Raw genomic sequence first — 15,449 nt, forward strand, 5'->3', positions numbered from 1 at the left:
ACTAAAAAGGAGGAGCTGAGTGTGGCTCTGCATGTATCTGCATGTTCTGATGTATCTGCATGTGTCCATTGAAATGGACTAGCTATGCTTCAAGTCACAAACCAGAGCATTTTCTTCGTCTGTTTTTAAAAACATATAGTCCTAAAGTAGACTTTTAAAGCAACTGTTCACATCAGGATCAAGGATATAAACTTATTTTTAAACCTTTATACTCACTACAATATGTACAATTATCCAAGGGTGTTTTTGTTCTCCTGAGTTACATTTTGATGGGTTCCTGTTCTGGGTGTAGGTTGCTGTTTCAGGCTGTTGTGAACAAACTAGCCATCTTTAATTTGCTAATTAACTGAACAAAATGGCCACCATCAGGTTTAATTTCTATAATATATTGAACATGCATGATGCTTTCTTCTTCTTTTTTTTTTTGCCATATGCCTTGTTATAAACAGTAGCAGTTATCAAGAAAGGATGGATTAACCTTGCAGAGTTAAAAAAAAAAAAAAAAAAAAAAAGAAAAGAAAAAAAAAAAAAGAAAAACTATTCTTTACATCATACATAAAGTCAACAGTATTTCAGATTGTACACAATCCTTCCCTCCCCCTATTATTTTAGTCTTTTTTTCTATAAGTTACTATTAAAAATACCTTTGTGACCAAACTGATAAATTAGCCCAGATATTTTTAAAATATGGATTTAAGCACATAATAAACAAATAAAAGCAAAAGACAGGAAATGTAAAAGTTTGTGCACAGCAGGGAAGCCAAAAGCTCGCGTTACTGAAATCTGCCATGTTAAAAGGATGGCTTGTCCCAATGACCTTCAAAAATATTCTCAGTTTAAGCTAAAACAGGTACACTGATTTCCACTGTCAGCTACTAATCCATGAGGTTGTGTTCAGCACCCTTTTTTGGTGCTTTGGAGGAACCACCACCAGCTCTGGGACTTCAGATATAAATAAGTGTAGAACAGCTTAACTACCTCCTTGTGCAGATATTAAGTACAAAGGACAATCAATTTTATTCTCTTTTCCAGATACGCATTATTGTAAGTTTCCTGGCTTTCAGGCTGTATCACTTTACTATCTCAAATACTGCACACTCCTGCTGTTTGCCTTCTCTTTTTTGCTTTTACTTGCAATGATAATGATAAGAACATAGTATTTTTTGATCAGGAAGCAATGTATCTGATGTTCAGTAATGTCCCAATTCAGAACAATACATAGAAAATTTTAATTTGAATTAAATATATAAGTAAGTCCTTGAAGGCCTTGAAACATAGACTTAATGCGTTATCAGAAAACAGACAGAAGTTTAATATGGTGTTTCTTGTTGTACGTTCTCATGCTTCAAGAAAATAAATATCTGGCAACTGCTGCTCTTTGATTATGAATATAGGAGTGAGGTGGTTTCTTATTAACTCTCTCAAGAAGGAATTTAAGACCTGGTCATGAAAATACTGACATGACTAAGTTTTTCATGCCTAAACATCTGCAAGATTATAGTATACTGTATTAATGGAACAGTCTGCAAACCATGTCTATAAAATCTCAGTATGGCACTATATCAACACATATTCTTTATAAAGCTTTAAGGCAGTCAAGTTTGAAGCATTTCTTTATCTGCCGTATTTCTGTCCCATCTTGTGTCTGGACTGTTTGCTGTCTGTGGGTTCCCATTTGCTGTATGGTTTGACTGGGGGTAAGGACTATATGATATACATTTTGTATAGTACCTGTATTCTTTTTTAAGGAAAAATATACGCATGCATTTTTCCTCTTTATTAATAAACCAAGTGACAATTTAAATAAATTATTTCAGCTGTGCAGAATGGTACACAGATGTACTAGCACATTTCAGAGTAAGTTAAATAGAGAGCAAAGTATTGTGTCACCAAAAGAGTAGAAGAAGAGGAGCTGATCTCTGACCACAAAAGCAAAGTTAAGCATTGCTATGATGTTGGCTTTGACAAAAATAAGCCAGACTATTTTACTACTTAGGTGAACTATGGAAGCAGCAATAAAAGAGATAAAAATCTTACCAAAGGAAAAAATTGAGAGGCATATAGGGTAAACTGTGGAATGAAAGAGCGATAATGATACAGGTCAAAATAAAATTGAAAATTAGTTTGGGACACAATGCAAAAAGAAAAAAAAATTATAGAAACATAACATTAACATGATTGATATCTTCACGGAAAGAGAGGGTTGTAACAGTGAATAGACATTGGTGTGAAAACCTATCTAATATCCACAATGGGGATGCCAATCTGAAATCGTTAGCTCTCCCTGTAGATTGTATGGAGAAATACGATGCCTTATTATATTTCATTCCATGGCCAGGTATCTGACAGTGGGTAACTCAAACTCTAATCTTTAGGATGCTGTGTCCTGGTGACAGGAGACGTCAAGAAGGCAGAGATACTGAATGCTTTCTTTGCTTCAGTCTTTGCTTCAAGGACTCCCCCCCAGGACTCCTTGACCCTGGAGGGAGGAGAAAGGGTCTGGGAAATGAAGAGCTCCCCCCTGGTTGACGAGAGAGTGGTTCAGGAGCATCTGAGTGGGCTCAACGCACACAAATCCATGGGTCCCGATGGGATGCATCCATGTGTGCTAAGGGAGTTGGCAGAGGTGATTGCCAAACTGCGCTCTATCATCTTTGAAAGGTCCTGGAGAACAGGAGAGGTGCCTGAAGACTGGAGGATAGCCAGTGTCACTCCAATATTCAAGAAGGGCAAGGAGGAGGATCTGGGAAACTACAGGCCAGTCAGTCTCACCTCTGTCCCTGGAAAGGTGTTGGAACAGCTTGTTCTGGATGCCATCTCCAAGCAATTGGAAGAAAAGGTTATGAGCAAGAAAAGGTTACTCAGCATGGATTCACCAAGGGGAAGTCGTGCTCAACCAACCTCGTTGCCTTCTATGACATCATCACCAGCTGGGTAGATGAGGGGTGAGCAGTGGATATCATCTACCTTGACTTTAGCAAGGCTTTCAATACTGTCTCAATCCTGCTAGCAAAGCTGAGAAAGTGTGGGATAGAGGAGTGGACAGTAAGGTGGGTTGAGAACTGGCTGACCGACCGAGCTCTGTCAGCTCAGGTGATGATGGGTGATGGGTGGCGCAGAGTCCAGCTGAGACCTGTGACTAGCGGTGTTTCCCAGGGGTCTGTGCTGGGTCTGATCTTGTTCAACATCTTCATTGACGACCTTGATGAGGGAATAGTGTCTGCCCTCAGCAAGTACGCCGATGACACAAAGCTGGGAGGAGTGTCTGACATGCCAGAAGGCTGTACTGCCATTCAGCAAGACCTGGACAGGCTGGAGAGATGGGCAGGAAGAAACCAAATGAGGTTTAACAAGAGCAAGTGTAGAGTCCTGCACCTGGGAAGGAACAACCGGACATATCAGTACAGGCTGGGGGATGACCTGCTGGAGAGGAGCTCTGAGGAGAAGGACCTGGGGGTCCTGGTGGACAACAGATTGACCGTGAGCCAGCAGTGTGCCCTGGTGGTCAAGAGGGCAAATGGGATCCTGGCGTGCATTAAAAGGAGCGTGGCCAGCAGGTTGAGGGAGGTGATCCTCCCCCTCTACTCTGCCGTGGTCAGGCCTCACCTGGAGTACTATGTCCAGTTCTGGGCTCCCCGGTACAAAAAAGACAGGGATTTCCTGGAAAGAGTCCAGCGGAGGGCCACAAAGATGGTCCAGGGCCTGGAGCATCTTCCCTATGAGGAAAGGCTGAGAGACCTGAGCCTGGAGAAAAGAGGACTGAGAGGGGATCTCATCAATGTGTATAAATACCCAAGGTGTGGGAGACTGAGGGATTTGGTCAACCTCTTTTCAGTGGTTTGTGGGGACAGGACATGGGGTAATGGCTGCAAGTTAGAGCACAGGAAGTTCTGCACCAACACGCGAAAGAACTTCTTCACAGTGAGGGTGACGGAGCACTGGAACAGGCTGTCCAGAGAGGTTGTGGAGTCTCCTTCTCTGGAGATATTCAAGGCCCGTCTGGATGCCTACCAGAACCTGGGAGGTTGGACCCGATGACCTTTCAAGGTCCCTTCCAATCCCCTACAATTCTGTGGTTCTGTGATTAAGTCATTAGTGGACTTACCTCTTTGCATTGTAGTGAAGGGTATATTGACTTGAGTTTAGATACAGCTTAGGTGCATGTGTAGGTAATTGCTGTTCCTAAGCTGCTGGTATGAAGACAGAAAAAGAGAGAGACTCCTAAGGGGTTGATTCAGGTTACGTATGTTAGACATGTACTACAGATTTTGCCCTGGACCCTGTACCAACTGACGCGATATACGATTCTATTCTCTTTAATTAGACAGTTAAGTGCCTAAAGTTAGATGAGGTACATCTTTTCTCTCTCTTCATCTTCTTATTTCATGAGCAAAGACAATAATTTTTCTGCTGTGAAATTGTGAGGGTAGAGTGCAGCAGGAGCTGTGAGGCACTTGCATGTTATGGTGGTCATAGGCAGAGAAATGCCAAAATGGGAGGATTCCAATCTCTCCAATCTCTCTTTGGAGGAAATCAGTTTTCAAGGAGGTTTGGTGGGCTGATGTATGTATGCAAATTTAAAGGACATTGTGGGTAAAAGTAACCTTTCTTCAAAAAAGTAGCAGAATTAGCTGAAGAAAACAGGAATCAATAATAAGTGAATAGAATTAGAATGCAGTCTGGTGAACAGGCAGAGAACAATCATAGCCTCACTTCTTAGGGCATTACCTAGAATAATTTATCTAGTGTTGTGTCACATTCCTAGTAGTTCTATCACTATCACAATACAAGAAAACAAAGATTGTTATTTCACTATATTATATGTATTTTTATGTGTAATTAGTGGTTTCTATATCTAGGTATGATTACAAAGTGTTTTCAAAGGTATTAATTATATAAATGCATTATCCAGAAAATACTAGTATCACTCACTACTGAGACTAAGCTACTGAATACTACATGTTATGACTAATTTATACCTAATGTATTGATGTCCTTGCCTGGTTGATTAGTCAGAGCGCAGTTAATCTTTCTCCTACCAGTAGGCATAGTAATTTCAAATGATTGCTAACAAGTCCAATATTCAGGAGTAAACATTGAAAAAAATGTATCTGATAACTTTTCTTTAAAATCACCTGGCTGTAAAAGTAAGGGATGCTATTTTACTTGAAGCTTTCAAGATTAGTAGCAGCTAAATTGATTAGTTTTAGTAATCTAAACTCATAGTACTTTCCTGTGGGTAAAGTCATCCATCAACAAAGTGCCATTAATACCTCACTTACCCTCAATTGAGGCTTTCAAAATAAGTTTGAAGTGGGATACTGGCCTTCTACTGAAGCACATTCCTTGAATATAGAAAAGGCTTTGGAAAGCCTGCATTTATTATCTGTATGTCAGTTTCTCACTTTTTCACCTCATAATGATTACATATTTTAATATTTTTTTTTCTTTCTTCCTTTTTGAAACAGAGAATGACTTATTGGGGAACCAAGTTGTAAGATGAGCGCTAACCAAGCTAGAAGAGGAAAGATGTGAAGATTGGTCACCTATGCAAAGGATGGTCACCTATGCAAAGGAAATTACAAGGTGTGTGTAGCAATCACACTGGAGGTTATTTCTTGCCGGCATGTAGGTCTTCATGGTAGATTAATTCTGGCAATAAAGTTTAAAAATAGTCCTCTGAAACCTTGAAAAAGGTGTTTTGAAAAGAACTTTTTTCTTTTGTTTGATTGCCAGAGTATGCATATATCTTTATAAGTATCTTTAAGGTACATCTTTAAAGTCATTACTGTGTTGAATTGTAGCTGTAATTTCTAGAGGTAAGAGGCAGTCACATCCATGAGTTGTGTTTTTGGCAGAGGCCAGGAAAACAACCCTTCTCCCAACACCAGAAAAATCCTTCCAGATACTATCAATGGTCATTCCTGAGGCTTGCAGGATTATTTAAAATAATTGTTTTATGGATTCATTTAAATCACTGCACTTTGACACTCAGTGCAGGAGTTACACTATTTCCTCTTCTGTATATATAACCACTACAAAGAGATGTGCTAGCACGTGTTTTGCACTGCTTCTGAAGAATGTGTTCTCAGAATCTGTTGTTCTGCAGATTTGTAACTCGAGGAATGCAAAATCAGCACTACTGACAACTCATATCCCTCAAATATTTTCAGTAATGTGAATATATAATATTTATACAGTGGCTGCTAAGAGGCTGGCAAAAGGCTATATGCCACTTAAGATCTGAGGTTAAATGGTACTTCAGTGATGCATAAAATTTGTATTGACCGTCTGCCCAGCATTGAATTTAACTCATTAATGAACAAGCCTTACAGTATCACTGTGAGATAGGGAATTATGAACTTGATTTAACAAGTGATAAAAATGAGCCCCAAAGGGCTCATGTAATCATTTCAAGTCATATAGGAAGTATATAATAGCTCATCTGACCTGCTGTCTTTCTTATTTGGACATCCAAAATAATCGCATTTGGTGATCTTTTCACCATATTCTTATATGTACATATATGTGTACATCAACAGCTATGCATTCTTTACACACAGCTTTAACAGTCATACTCTCTTGCAGAGTCACTTAAAACACACAGTTAATGTGAACTGTGAATCATGCTCATCCATAAAGAACAAAATAAGAGACAATGCAAAAAAGGCCAGCATAAACAGCACCAGATGGCCTTCATAAATCGAGCAAGTTAGTATGAAATGCCAAAAGGGAGATCTGTTATTGTGACCTCTCTATGATGATGATGATGATAATTATTATTATTAAATATTATATAATAATAATTATTATTAATTATTAATATTATTTTTGCTTAATGCTGAGGTCTTTCCCTAGTACAGAGAGGAACTGCTGGTGTAGGACGATTACTGCTTTTCCTTTTGTAATCTTGCTGAACGTCTCTTTAATTCCTGTAGCAAATGTCAGGTCACATGTTGACTGCTTGTGTTCTAAAACTGAAGTATAAATCATCTTCTCATGTGAAAGAAACTGTCATTTTTCTTTGCAAAATATTTTTCTAACTGTATCTTATGTAAGTGTTACAGTTGCTGACATTTCCCTAAAAGCCCTGTTCATTTGACACGTAAGATTTCAGTATAAAGCTATAGACTAGAATAGAGAATTCTTTTGCCTTTGCTTGTACCTGTTTCCTTTACCATGAGTTGAAGAAAAGAATATTATGCATTTCTGAGTCATGCTGTAGAAAGGTACTTTATTTTTAATATCATTAGCATTTTAAAAGGAGAAAAATAAATCATAACTACGGGTGAAAGCAAGAGTTAATATGCTTCAGCTGTAGACAGTTGCTATTAAATTTTGATGGGATGCTATCACTAATACTTCAAATAAAATGTTGATGCGGTGATGTAGAGAGTATGGATAATGAGTTGAATGCTACATTAATAGCTGCTATTTTTAGTGGAAAATATATATAAAATATATGATCATTAACCAAAGACGTTCACGCAGATCTATCCATAAGAAAATATCCGAGTATGGACTTCTTATGTGTTCCTTGAGTTGTCTACAAGAGTGCAGCCCTATATAGCTGTGTCTTGTCATAGATTAAGGTTGAAAATACGTAACTTACATTTTAGCGTGCCTGATTCCTGCCTGGTTTAAGGATAGTATTCTAGCATTAGTAATCTGATTTCATTTTACTTGTATATGTCTGCAGAAAGCTGTTGAAAGGACTTCCTGATGGGCCTTTTAAATTTAACAAACGTAACAATAACTCCGAAAAAAAATGGCTGCAGAATGTGGAGTCACTGTGTGTTACACTCCTATTGGCCTGGCCTTTTACTTCCAGCATCTGCTGGATCCAGCTGAGGCATGAAAGAGGATTTTTGCAGGTGTTTCAGGTCACCACCTGTGCCAATATCATCATTATGGGCAGTGAATTAAAGTGTTTCCAAATGGCTCTGGGAAAACACATTCACGAAATGCTGTGTTCCTTCTGTTGGAATGCTACTTTTAAGCTCCCAGGATGATCTGGGAGTACCAGGACTTTGGTCTTGAGAATTGATACATTATTCCTAAAGCATGCAAGCCCAAATCTTTTAGTTAGGTTTTAAGCAAGCTACAGACCTTAATGAGTAGATGCAGGGAATTTTAAGACATTTTTAGGAGTTTAAAGATAGTTTATGATGTCCATATAGACATAGAATCTAAATCTCTCAAAACAAGGATTTGAATTATTTGATTGAGTATCCTGTTGCAGTCAAAGAGCATTGCTGAGTTTAGGAAGACAAATCAGATCTTGATCTAAATGCCTCTGCTTTATAATATGATACAGTATAATAACATGCACAGTGAACAGTTGAACTCAACACAGACACATGTGAAAAGGGACACTTCTTTCACTTAAAGAAAGCTGTGAAAAACTGGCCCAGAGGCTAGACTCCCTGCAGAGTTTACAACAACCTATCCTACCATTGCATCTCATGATTGTGCTTTCAAGGTTTACAATTCAAAGTCAGAAGTAGGATGTGTGTCCCCAGGAAACAGATTTCCCCCGTCAGTCTACATACTGATGTGATCTTATCACTGAAGATTCTCGAAGCTGGTTCATGGACATTACAAATTTGTTCTCCTCAGTTCATAAAGGTAGGAACATAATATTTTACAGGTGTGGAAGTGAAACACAGATGTGAATATTTTAAGATGTATAGCCTGGACAGTCTAAACCGAATACTTAAAAGCATTCAGCTCATCTTGTAACATTTCCAGGTAGACCAACAGCTGGTTTGTAGTTTGCCTTTGAAAGTCTAACTAGTTACTGAAGCATCTGAATGCAGGAGTACTGTCATTTTTCTAAAATCCTTATCAGGTTATTTGCACAAGAGGATGAAGAAAATTTGTTGTTCTATTGTGAAATGAATACAGCTCTCTCAAGTTTCTGAATATCTTCCTCCCACCTCACTCTTTTCCCCATTCTGAAGACTTTTTTTCTAAATTCTTAGAAAACCATACATCTCTTCCATGAACCGTCCTCATTAAATCTTTCTTTGTCTTGCTACAAGCTGTAATAGAGGGGGACTCCCAATAGTTCTCTCTTGAAAATCCCCTAGTGCACATTAAACAATGCTGGGTCCTGAGCCCTGAAGTATCCAAAGGTTTACTGGATGATCCCCTTTTAAGATCTCTGTTGGTACCAGTTGTACAAAACATTGGCAGGTCTCAGAAATCTGTAAGAGCAGGTCTCTGCAGTTTAATATATCTCAGGAGATCGGCTAAGAGAAAGAGGATGATTAAAGTTTATGGCTTGAGAAAGAGGAAGTCAGAAAGAACATTTCCTAGTGTTCTTTTTATGAGATTTTTTAAAGGAAAAATATTTCCACTGACAGGCCTTTCTAATGATTGAATGCGCTGTGAGTTCTGTATTTGCAAGAAGGCCTAGAGGAACGCACTTTTATTTTCTGCTAGAAGACTGCAATCTTTAGCACTCTCAATATTAAGATCATTTGAGCCAGGGTTCCCTGCTAATGTTACTAAAATGAACTTTAATCAATCTTGAAAAAAGACTTTAATAACCCGACTTATGGCCCCCAGTGCTAGATCTTTGATAGGGGTGTGAGCTAGCGGTGTTGATTTCCTCATGCTTAGCATTTCTTCTGATATTTTTGCCAGTTGTTAGCAGTGTGTATTCTAATAAAACTTCAATTTATGAAGTGTCTTTTCCCAGCAATCTTTCTGTGTTTAAGTGGAATATTTTTACATCATTCACATATAGTTTTCCTCATTTTGAAACAATTACTTTTTTTTTTTGTGGAAGACTGTGGATTCCAAAAGCAATCTAAAAATGGCAACTTGCTTCCCTCTCTATGACACAGACCTTGTCAGTCCTACCAGGTGGGGAAGATAAGCCAGAAAGTAGCATGGATAGTCACCAATTTTATTCTTCCATTTTCTCTTTCGCTGTAAGGAGGCAAATTCTTTTAGATTTTCCTGACTCATACAGCATTTTAAGTCTTGGCCTTTATGATTATAAGAACTTAGAGCTGGTTTTGATAAAATAGCCTGGACAGTTTTAGAGAATTCGGAGCTTACCTGAGATAACTGCAAAACTAAAAGAACTGGGAGAAAGGAGCTTTTGGCCAGGAAATCTGATGAGGAGTGCACATGAACAGTTTGCTAGTAAAGAAATGGCAAAAAAGCTGAAACTACTAATGTTGCTAATATTTTTGCAAATTTGTGTTGTAACAATGTGTTTTGCAGCAAAGTTCACAGGTGGCATCTTGTATGTGGCTTGCAGCCTTCTGACCTCCTTCTGAAAGGTGGCCTTGTGGTTTCATAGGTTAGCTGTCCATGAGTAAGCTGTTACTGAGCAGACCACTAATGCTTCTCCACAGCACTACTGCTATACCTTTATAGTGACTGCTAAATGACGTGGTATGTACCACAGAGACTACCATCCAGAGGAAAGTGCTGTCAAAGACTGAGAGGGGGTTAACCACAGAATATTTACCATTTTAGTGTGCACTGAAAAAAAAATGTGGCTGAAAACAGTATTTTCCTTCTGCTCTCTTTGAGCATTGTGGTTTTACGTTGGCTACAAAGAAGAGTCTGTAGTGTTGATTCTCTAAAGAAGATGGCAAACAATGATTAACCAGTTCCTTCCAACTGCTCTTTAATGAGCAGAAACCAAGTTGAACCAGTTACTTCTATTGAATTAAGCTTAAAAAAAAAAAACATGTAGTTACAAGCTTAAATGTTCTCATCTAAATCTAAACTTTCCCAGAATAGTACAGCTGGGGCTGGATATCTTTTTTCAAGGTTATTTCTAGTGGCAGAGGATATAAAGAAGTAAATGATAGTAAAATATGATTATCGTTCTTGATTTAATTTAAAATTATTCCACTGAAAGTGAAATACTGATGCACAAGGATAGGACCACTGAACCAAGCCAGTCTTATGCAAAAGTAATTTTTTTTATGCTGCTGTCGAGACTTACCTAGTCATAAACTAAAGCTTCTTTAAGATTTGAGTGGAAACACTGTTCTAGCAGTCCTGTCATAAAACGGTTTGCGTTAGAAGAGACCTTAAAGACCATCTAATTCCAACCCCCCTGCCATGGGCCGGGGCACTTCCCACTAGACCTGGTTACTCAAAGCCCCATCCAGTGTGGCCTTGAACACTTCTAGGGATGGGGCATCCACAGCTTCTCTGGGCAGCCTGTTCCACCTCGCCACCTTCAGAGTAAAGAATTTCTGCCCTATATATAATATAAATCTACCTTCTTAATGCCATTACCCTTTGCCGTATCATTACACTCTCTGACAGAGTCCCTCTCCTGCTTTCCTGTATGCCCCCTTTAGGTACTGGAAGACTACTATAAGGTCTGCCTGGAGCCTTCTCTTCTCCAGGCTGAACAACCCGAATTCTCAGCCTGTCTTCCTAGGAGTGTTCCAGCCCTATGAAGGGTTTTAGATGTATAGCATTAAACGCTGAGGTAATAGGACATACATTTGCTGTACATTCACATTCCTACACTGTTTTATGCATGGTACTTCAAGGCCGATAGAGGCCTAGGATAAGATGGTCTTTCAAATTTAAAAATATATAAATACATGTACATAGATAAATAAAAGTAATCTTGATAATTTGAGAAGTGGTGTATATACTGCCATCAGTGAGACAATAATGATACAGGCTGGGGGTCAGCTGTGTAGGAAGAAGTTTTGTAGAAAAGTATCTGGGGTTTCTGGTACACAACTTGGACATCAGCCAGCCACGTGCCCTTCCAGCAGAGCCAACTTGCATCTAGAGCTGCAATAGCAAGACTATAGCCATCAGTTCTAGAGAAGCAATCCTCTTCACTTTCTAGCACTCATGAGGCTCCATTTAGAGTACTGTCTCCTGTTTTGGGCTCCCTAGTACTAGATGCCAACCATCATAGCATGAGTTCAGTGGAGGGCTGCCAGGCTCACCAGGGCTGGAGCACATGATGAACAAGAAGCTGAGAGAGCTGTGTCTGCCCAGGCTGGAGAAGAAATAGCAAAAGGGAGACCTATTGCTGTCTACAACTATCTGATTAATTGCTGGGTAAGGAGATGATGCCAGACTCTTCTGAAAGGTGCACAGTAATAGAATGAGGGCTAATTGATGCAAGTTGGAACATGAAAAATTCTAGTCAGATATAAAGAAAAAATTTTTACCAAAGAGTGGTCAAACATGGGGACAGGGGCCCAGATTGGCTATTGGTCTCCACCCGTGGAGATGTCTAAGACTCAGTTGAATACAGACCTTAGAAACCTGATCTAATCAGACCTGCTTTGAGTAGAAGGTTGGACTAGATGCTTCCAGAGGTCCCTTCAAAGCTAAGTTATTCTTTGGTTCTTGAATTCTGTCATAACTAGTACTAAAACAAGAGTGATATAGCAGACTTGAACGACCGGAAGAGGGCAAAGAGTTTTTAACATTGCTTAGACTGTCTTTTTAAAATGGCACTTGTCAGCAGAGTGTATATAGCCTTGTTGGTATGATCATACATGTATGATAAAAAAAAGTCAAGGGCGTGTTTCCTCTTCTTACCTAACTTACCTATTGTACTTTATAATGTTGCTTACAGTATTGACTACAATTTTTTAATTGGGTATGTGCAGTGTGTGCAAGTATGGATAGTGATAAATTCACACTGCCAATCTACATGGCCCATAAAAATTTTGTGCAAGTATAAGAAGAAGTTACTGCAACTGTAGAACCATTTGGGAAACGAAAGTGCCTGTTTCAGCAGTGTGGGTGTGATCCTTCAGTGCAGTCAGTATTTTGGATGAGTGAAGGTGCATGCATGATTATGAATTTAGAATGGTCCAGGAATGTTTAAAAATAACAAAATACCTCCAGTGTAGAATTTAATTTCTTGATTTCTTCTACCCAAATATTCATAATATACCCTTCCATAAGAAAAGTCAAGATCTAAGAAATCTCTATTAGTATGTTACACCCAATTCCACTGTTTAGCATTTGTTGTGATTTTAAAGTAATATTAACAACATTTTTTTTGATTCTTATTTGACAAGTCTTCAGAACTCATTTCTTTGAAATGTTTTCCCTATAGTCATGAGGGAATTTCACATACTTGTAGAGAATCTGACATAATACATTAGTCCATTAGATGTAGCATTAAAAAAAAAATAAATAAATAACATAAGACTTGTGATTCTGAGTACTGATAATGCTGCTTTTATGATTTAAGAAGACTTTTTTTAATGGAGCATTTATATGCTTGTATGTGAATCCGTTACGTGACATGCAATGTGGTTAGCAACAGCTTTTGTGTATCATGGCTCAGGTTCCCATACACTCCTGACAGTATCTATATTCATGAGATTCATGACATTTTCCTGCATCTGCTCTTTTAACAGATTTCATTTCAAAGCAGCACTTCATTGATGTAGTACACTAACGCATTTTACGTATAATTGCTTTTCATCTGGTTGTATGATTATTTTGTGACACCTAGTGGATATATTGATAGTAGTGCCAATTTGAATTTCTTTTGTTGTTGTTCTTTGGTTTTGTTTTTCTTTCTTTTTTTTTCCTTTTTTTTTTTTCTTTTTCTTTTTCTTTTTTTTTAATTAAGATGATCTTGATATGCATTCTGGCCTGAAAACTCAATTCCCATTACAAACACATAGACTCTATTTCTTTCTTGCTTTCTCTCTTTCTCTTTTTAAATTTTTTTCTTTAACTTTGCTTGTGTAATGACTTGTTCATAACTAGGTGAACAGATACACGGCACCAGTTTGAGGAAATTCCATGAATCCCAACATTTGAAATTTTACTGGTATCGTTTAGTCAGAATCTGTACATGTGCAGTGTGTGGTCTTCACACATCAACTTTTTCTACTCTGTCAACTTTTTTGTGTTGTGCTTCAAATATGCTGTTCTCTTAGGGATTGAACATATGTCATATAAATTTATAAAAGGTAACAAAGAAGTACTGAGACTTATTACCTTATGAGGACTATTAGAAATCCAATTCCTTTTCTGTTCTTAAAAAATGAAATGTGATAAATAATTAAAATATTATTCTGTAAAAACAAGAATATATTTAGAATATTTGCATCAAGAAACAGTCTAGAAATTCCTTAAACACATGACCTACTTTCACAAGTAATATATATCTTATGAAGTATATGTTAATTTACATGTCATGGATTCTGAGCCTGAAGCTTATTTCAAAGTCATCTCTCCAACAGGAAGATTTTGAATTACTGTACAGTGTAGTTGCTACAAAAGCTGTGAGATAGGAAGGCAGGTATTTTCATATGACTCTATCTTTTATGTTGATAACGGGAGGGGAACTGATGTATTTGTAGACAGTGGCATCAAGTCTGCTTGCTGTATGGGTGGGTTGATGCTGTCAGTGAGCATGTTTCTAACTTCACAGAAGGTATAATATACTACTTGCCCAACAGGTTTTTAATTCTGAAATCTTCCAGTGCCCCAGTGACAATAGCTTACATGATAAGCTAGGATACAATTTTAGTTCTTAAAAAGGAGCTAAAAGGAATGCAAGGTACATGAATTTGTGAGATTATGTATTTTTCATATTTGGGGAATTTGAATTGAGTTTTGCAGAGGGTATAAAGAAATTGATTTTAAAGACCATCTTAAAGATATTAGGTTTTAGCTTGTCACTCTTCAGAGAAAATGTTTAATATTTCTGCTCCCAAGAGACTTCAAAATCAGAAAATGTTATACTAAACTGTGTCTTTAATACTAGTTGATGTGGTGGTCTTTTCCTGTTCTCTTCACTGTTGCTCATCATAACATCTCTCTTGTGACTTTCGTTTATGTAAAATTAGAGCCTGTAGCAACAGCATCATGAATAATGGACACAAAGGATCTAACACATCATTGAACGTTGGCAAAGATCTGCTTACTCTCCACCACCCGAAGCCGTGGTTTGAGTCCATTAATTAGTGTTTAACTAGTGAAAGCTTTAGTCTCAAGTAAAAAGACTGGAGTAAATATGTTGGGAGCCCCAGTCACCTGAGAAAACAAAAGGTTGCACAGAGGGAACTGAAAACAGTGAGTGCTGTGTGTCTGGCTATCCGAGCTCCTTGCCTGCAATTCGTGAAGAGTGCTCGTTGTGCAAACAAGTGCCATATTGGTGTCTGCCCCGCTCACCCCAGGGCACTCTGAACACTGTGCACCTCTTCAGCTCCCTCAGGACACACATCTGCAAAAGCTGCCTCCCTGGCACTCAGCCTCATCCTGCCCATGCTTGAAGGTAGTGATGCTGCGGGCCATCATGGTGTGGCACACCTGGTCTCATGGCCTCTGAATGAGTGCAGCAGCATGCGAGTGATGGTGAAATTGTGCCCTGGTAATGAACAGCATTTTTTGGTGATTTTTCCCTCAGTTTTTGAAGGCTTGTATTACGTACGCCTGATCTGAGTCATGGGCTAGTCTTCTTG

At 38.4% G+C, this 15,449-nt stretch overlaps 1 protein-coding gene across 1 annotated transcript in view; it reads left to right on the plus strand.

Annotated features, from left to right (window-relative positions):
- The window catches only part of LOC311430426 (uncharacterized protein), a 56,623-nt gene that overhangs the window by 31,458 nt on the left and 9,716 nt on the right, over nt 1–15,449 (plus strand). The window contains exon 5 of the mRNA XM_084506976.1: nt 5,469–5,586. Within this exon, the coding sequence (XP_084363102.1) occupies nt 5,549–5,586 (38 nt within the window). The 5' untranslated portion in view covers nt 5,469–5,548. The remainder of the gene's footprint in view (nt 1–5,468; nt 5,587–15,449) is intronic.

This window comes from Aythya ferina (assembly GCF_964211825.1).
Source record: "Aythya ferina genome assembly, chromosome: 1".
Classification (NCBI taxonomy): domain Eukaryota; kingdom Metazoa; phylum Chordata; class Aves; order Anseriformes; family Anatidae; genus Aythya; species Aythya ferina.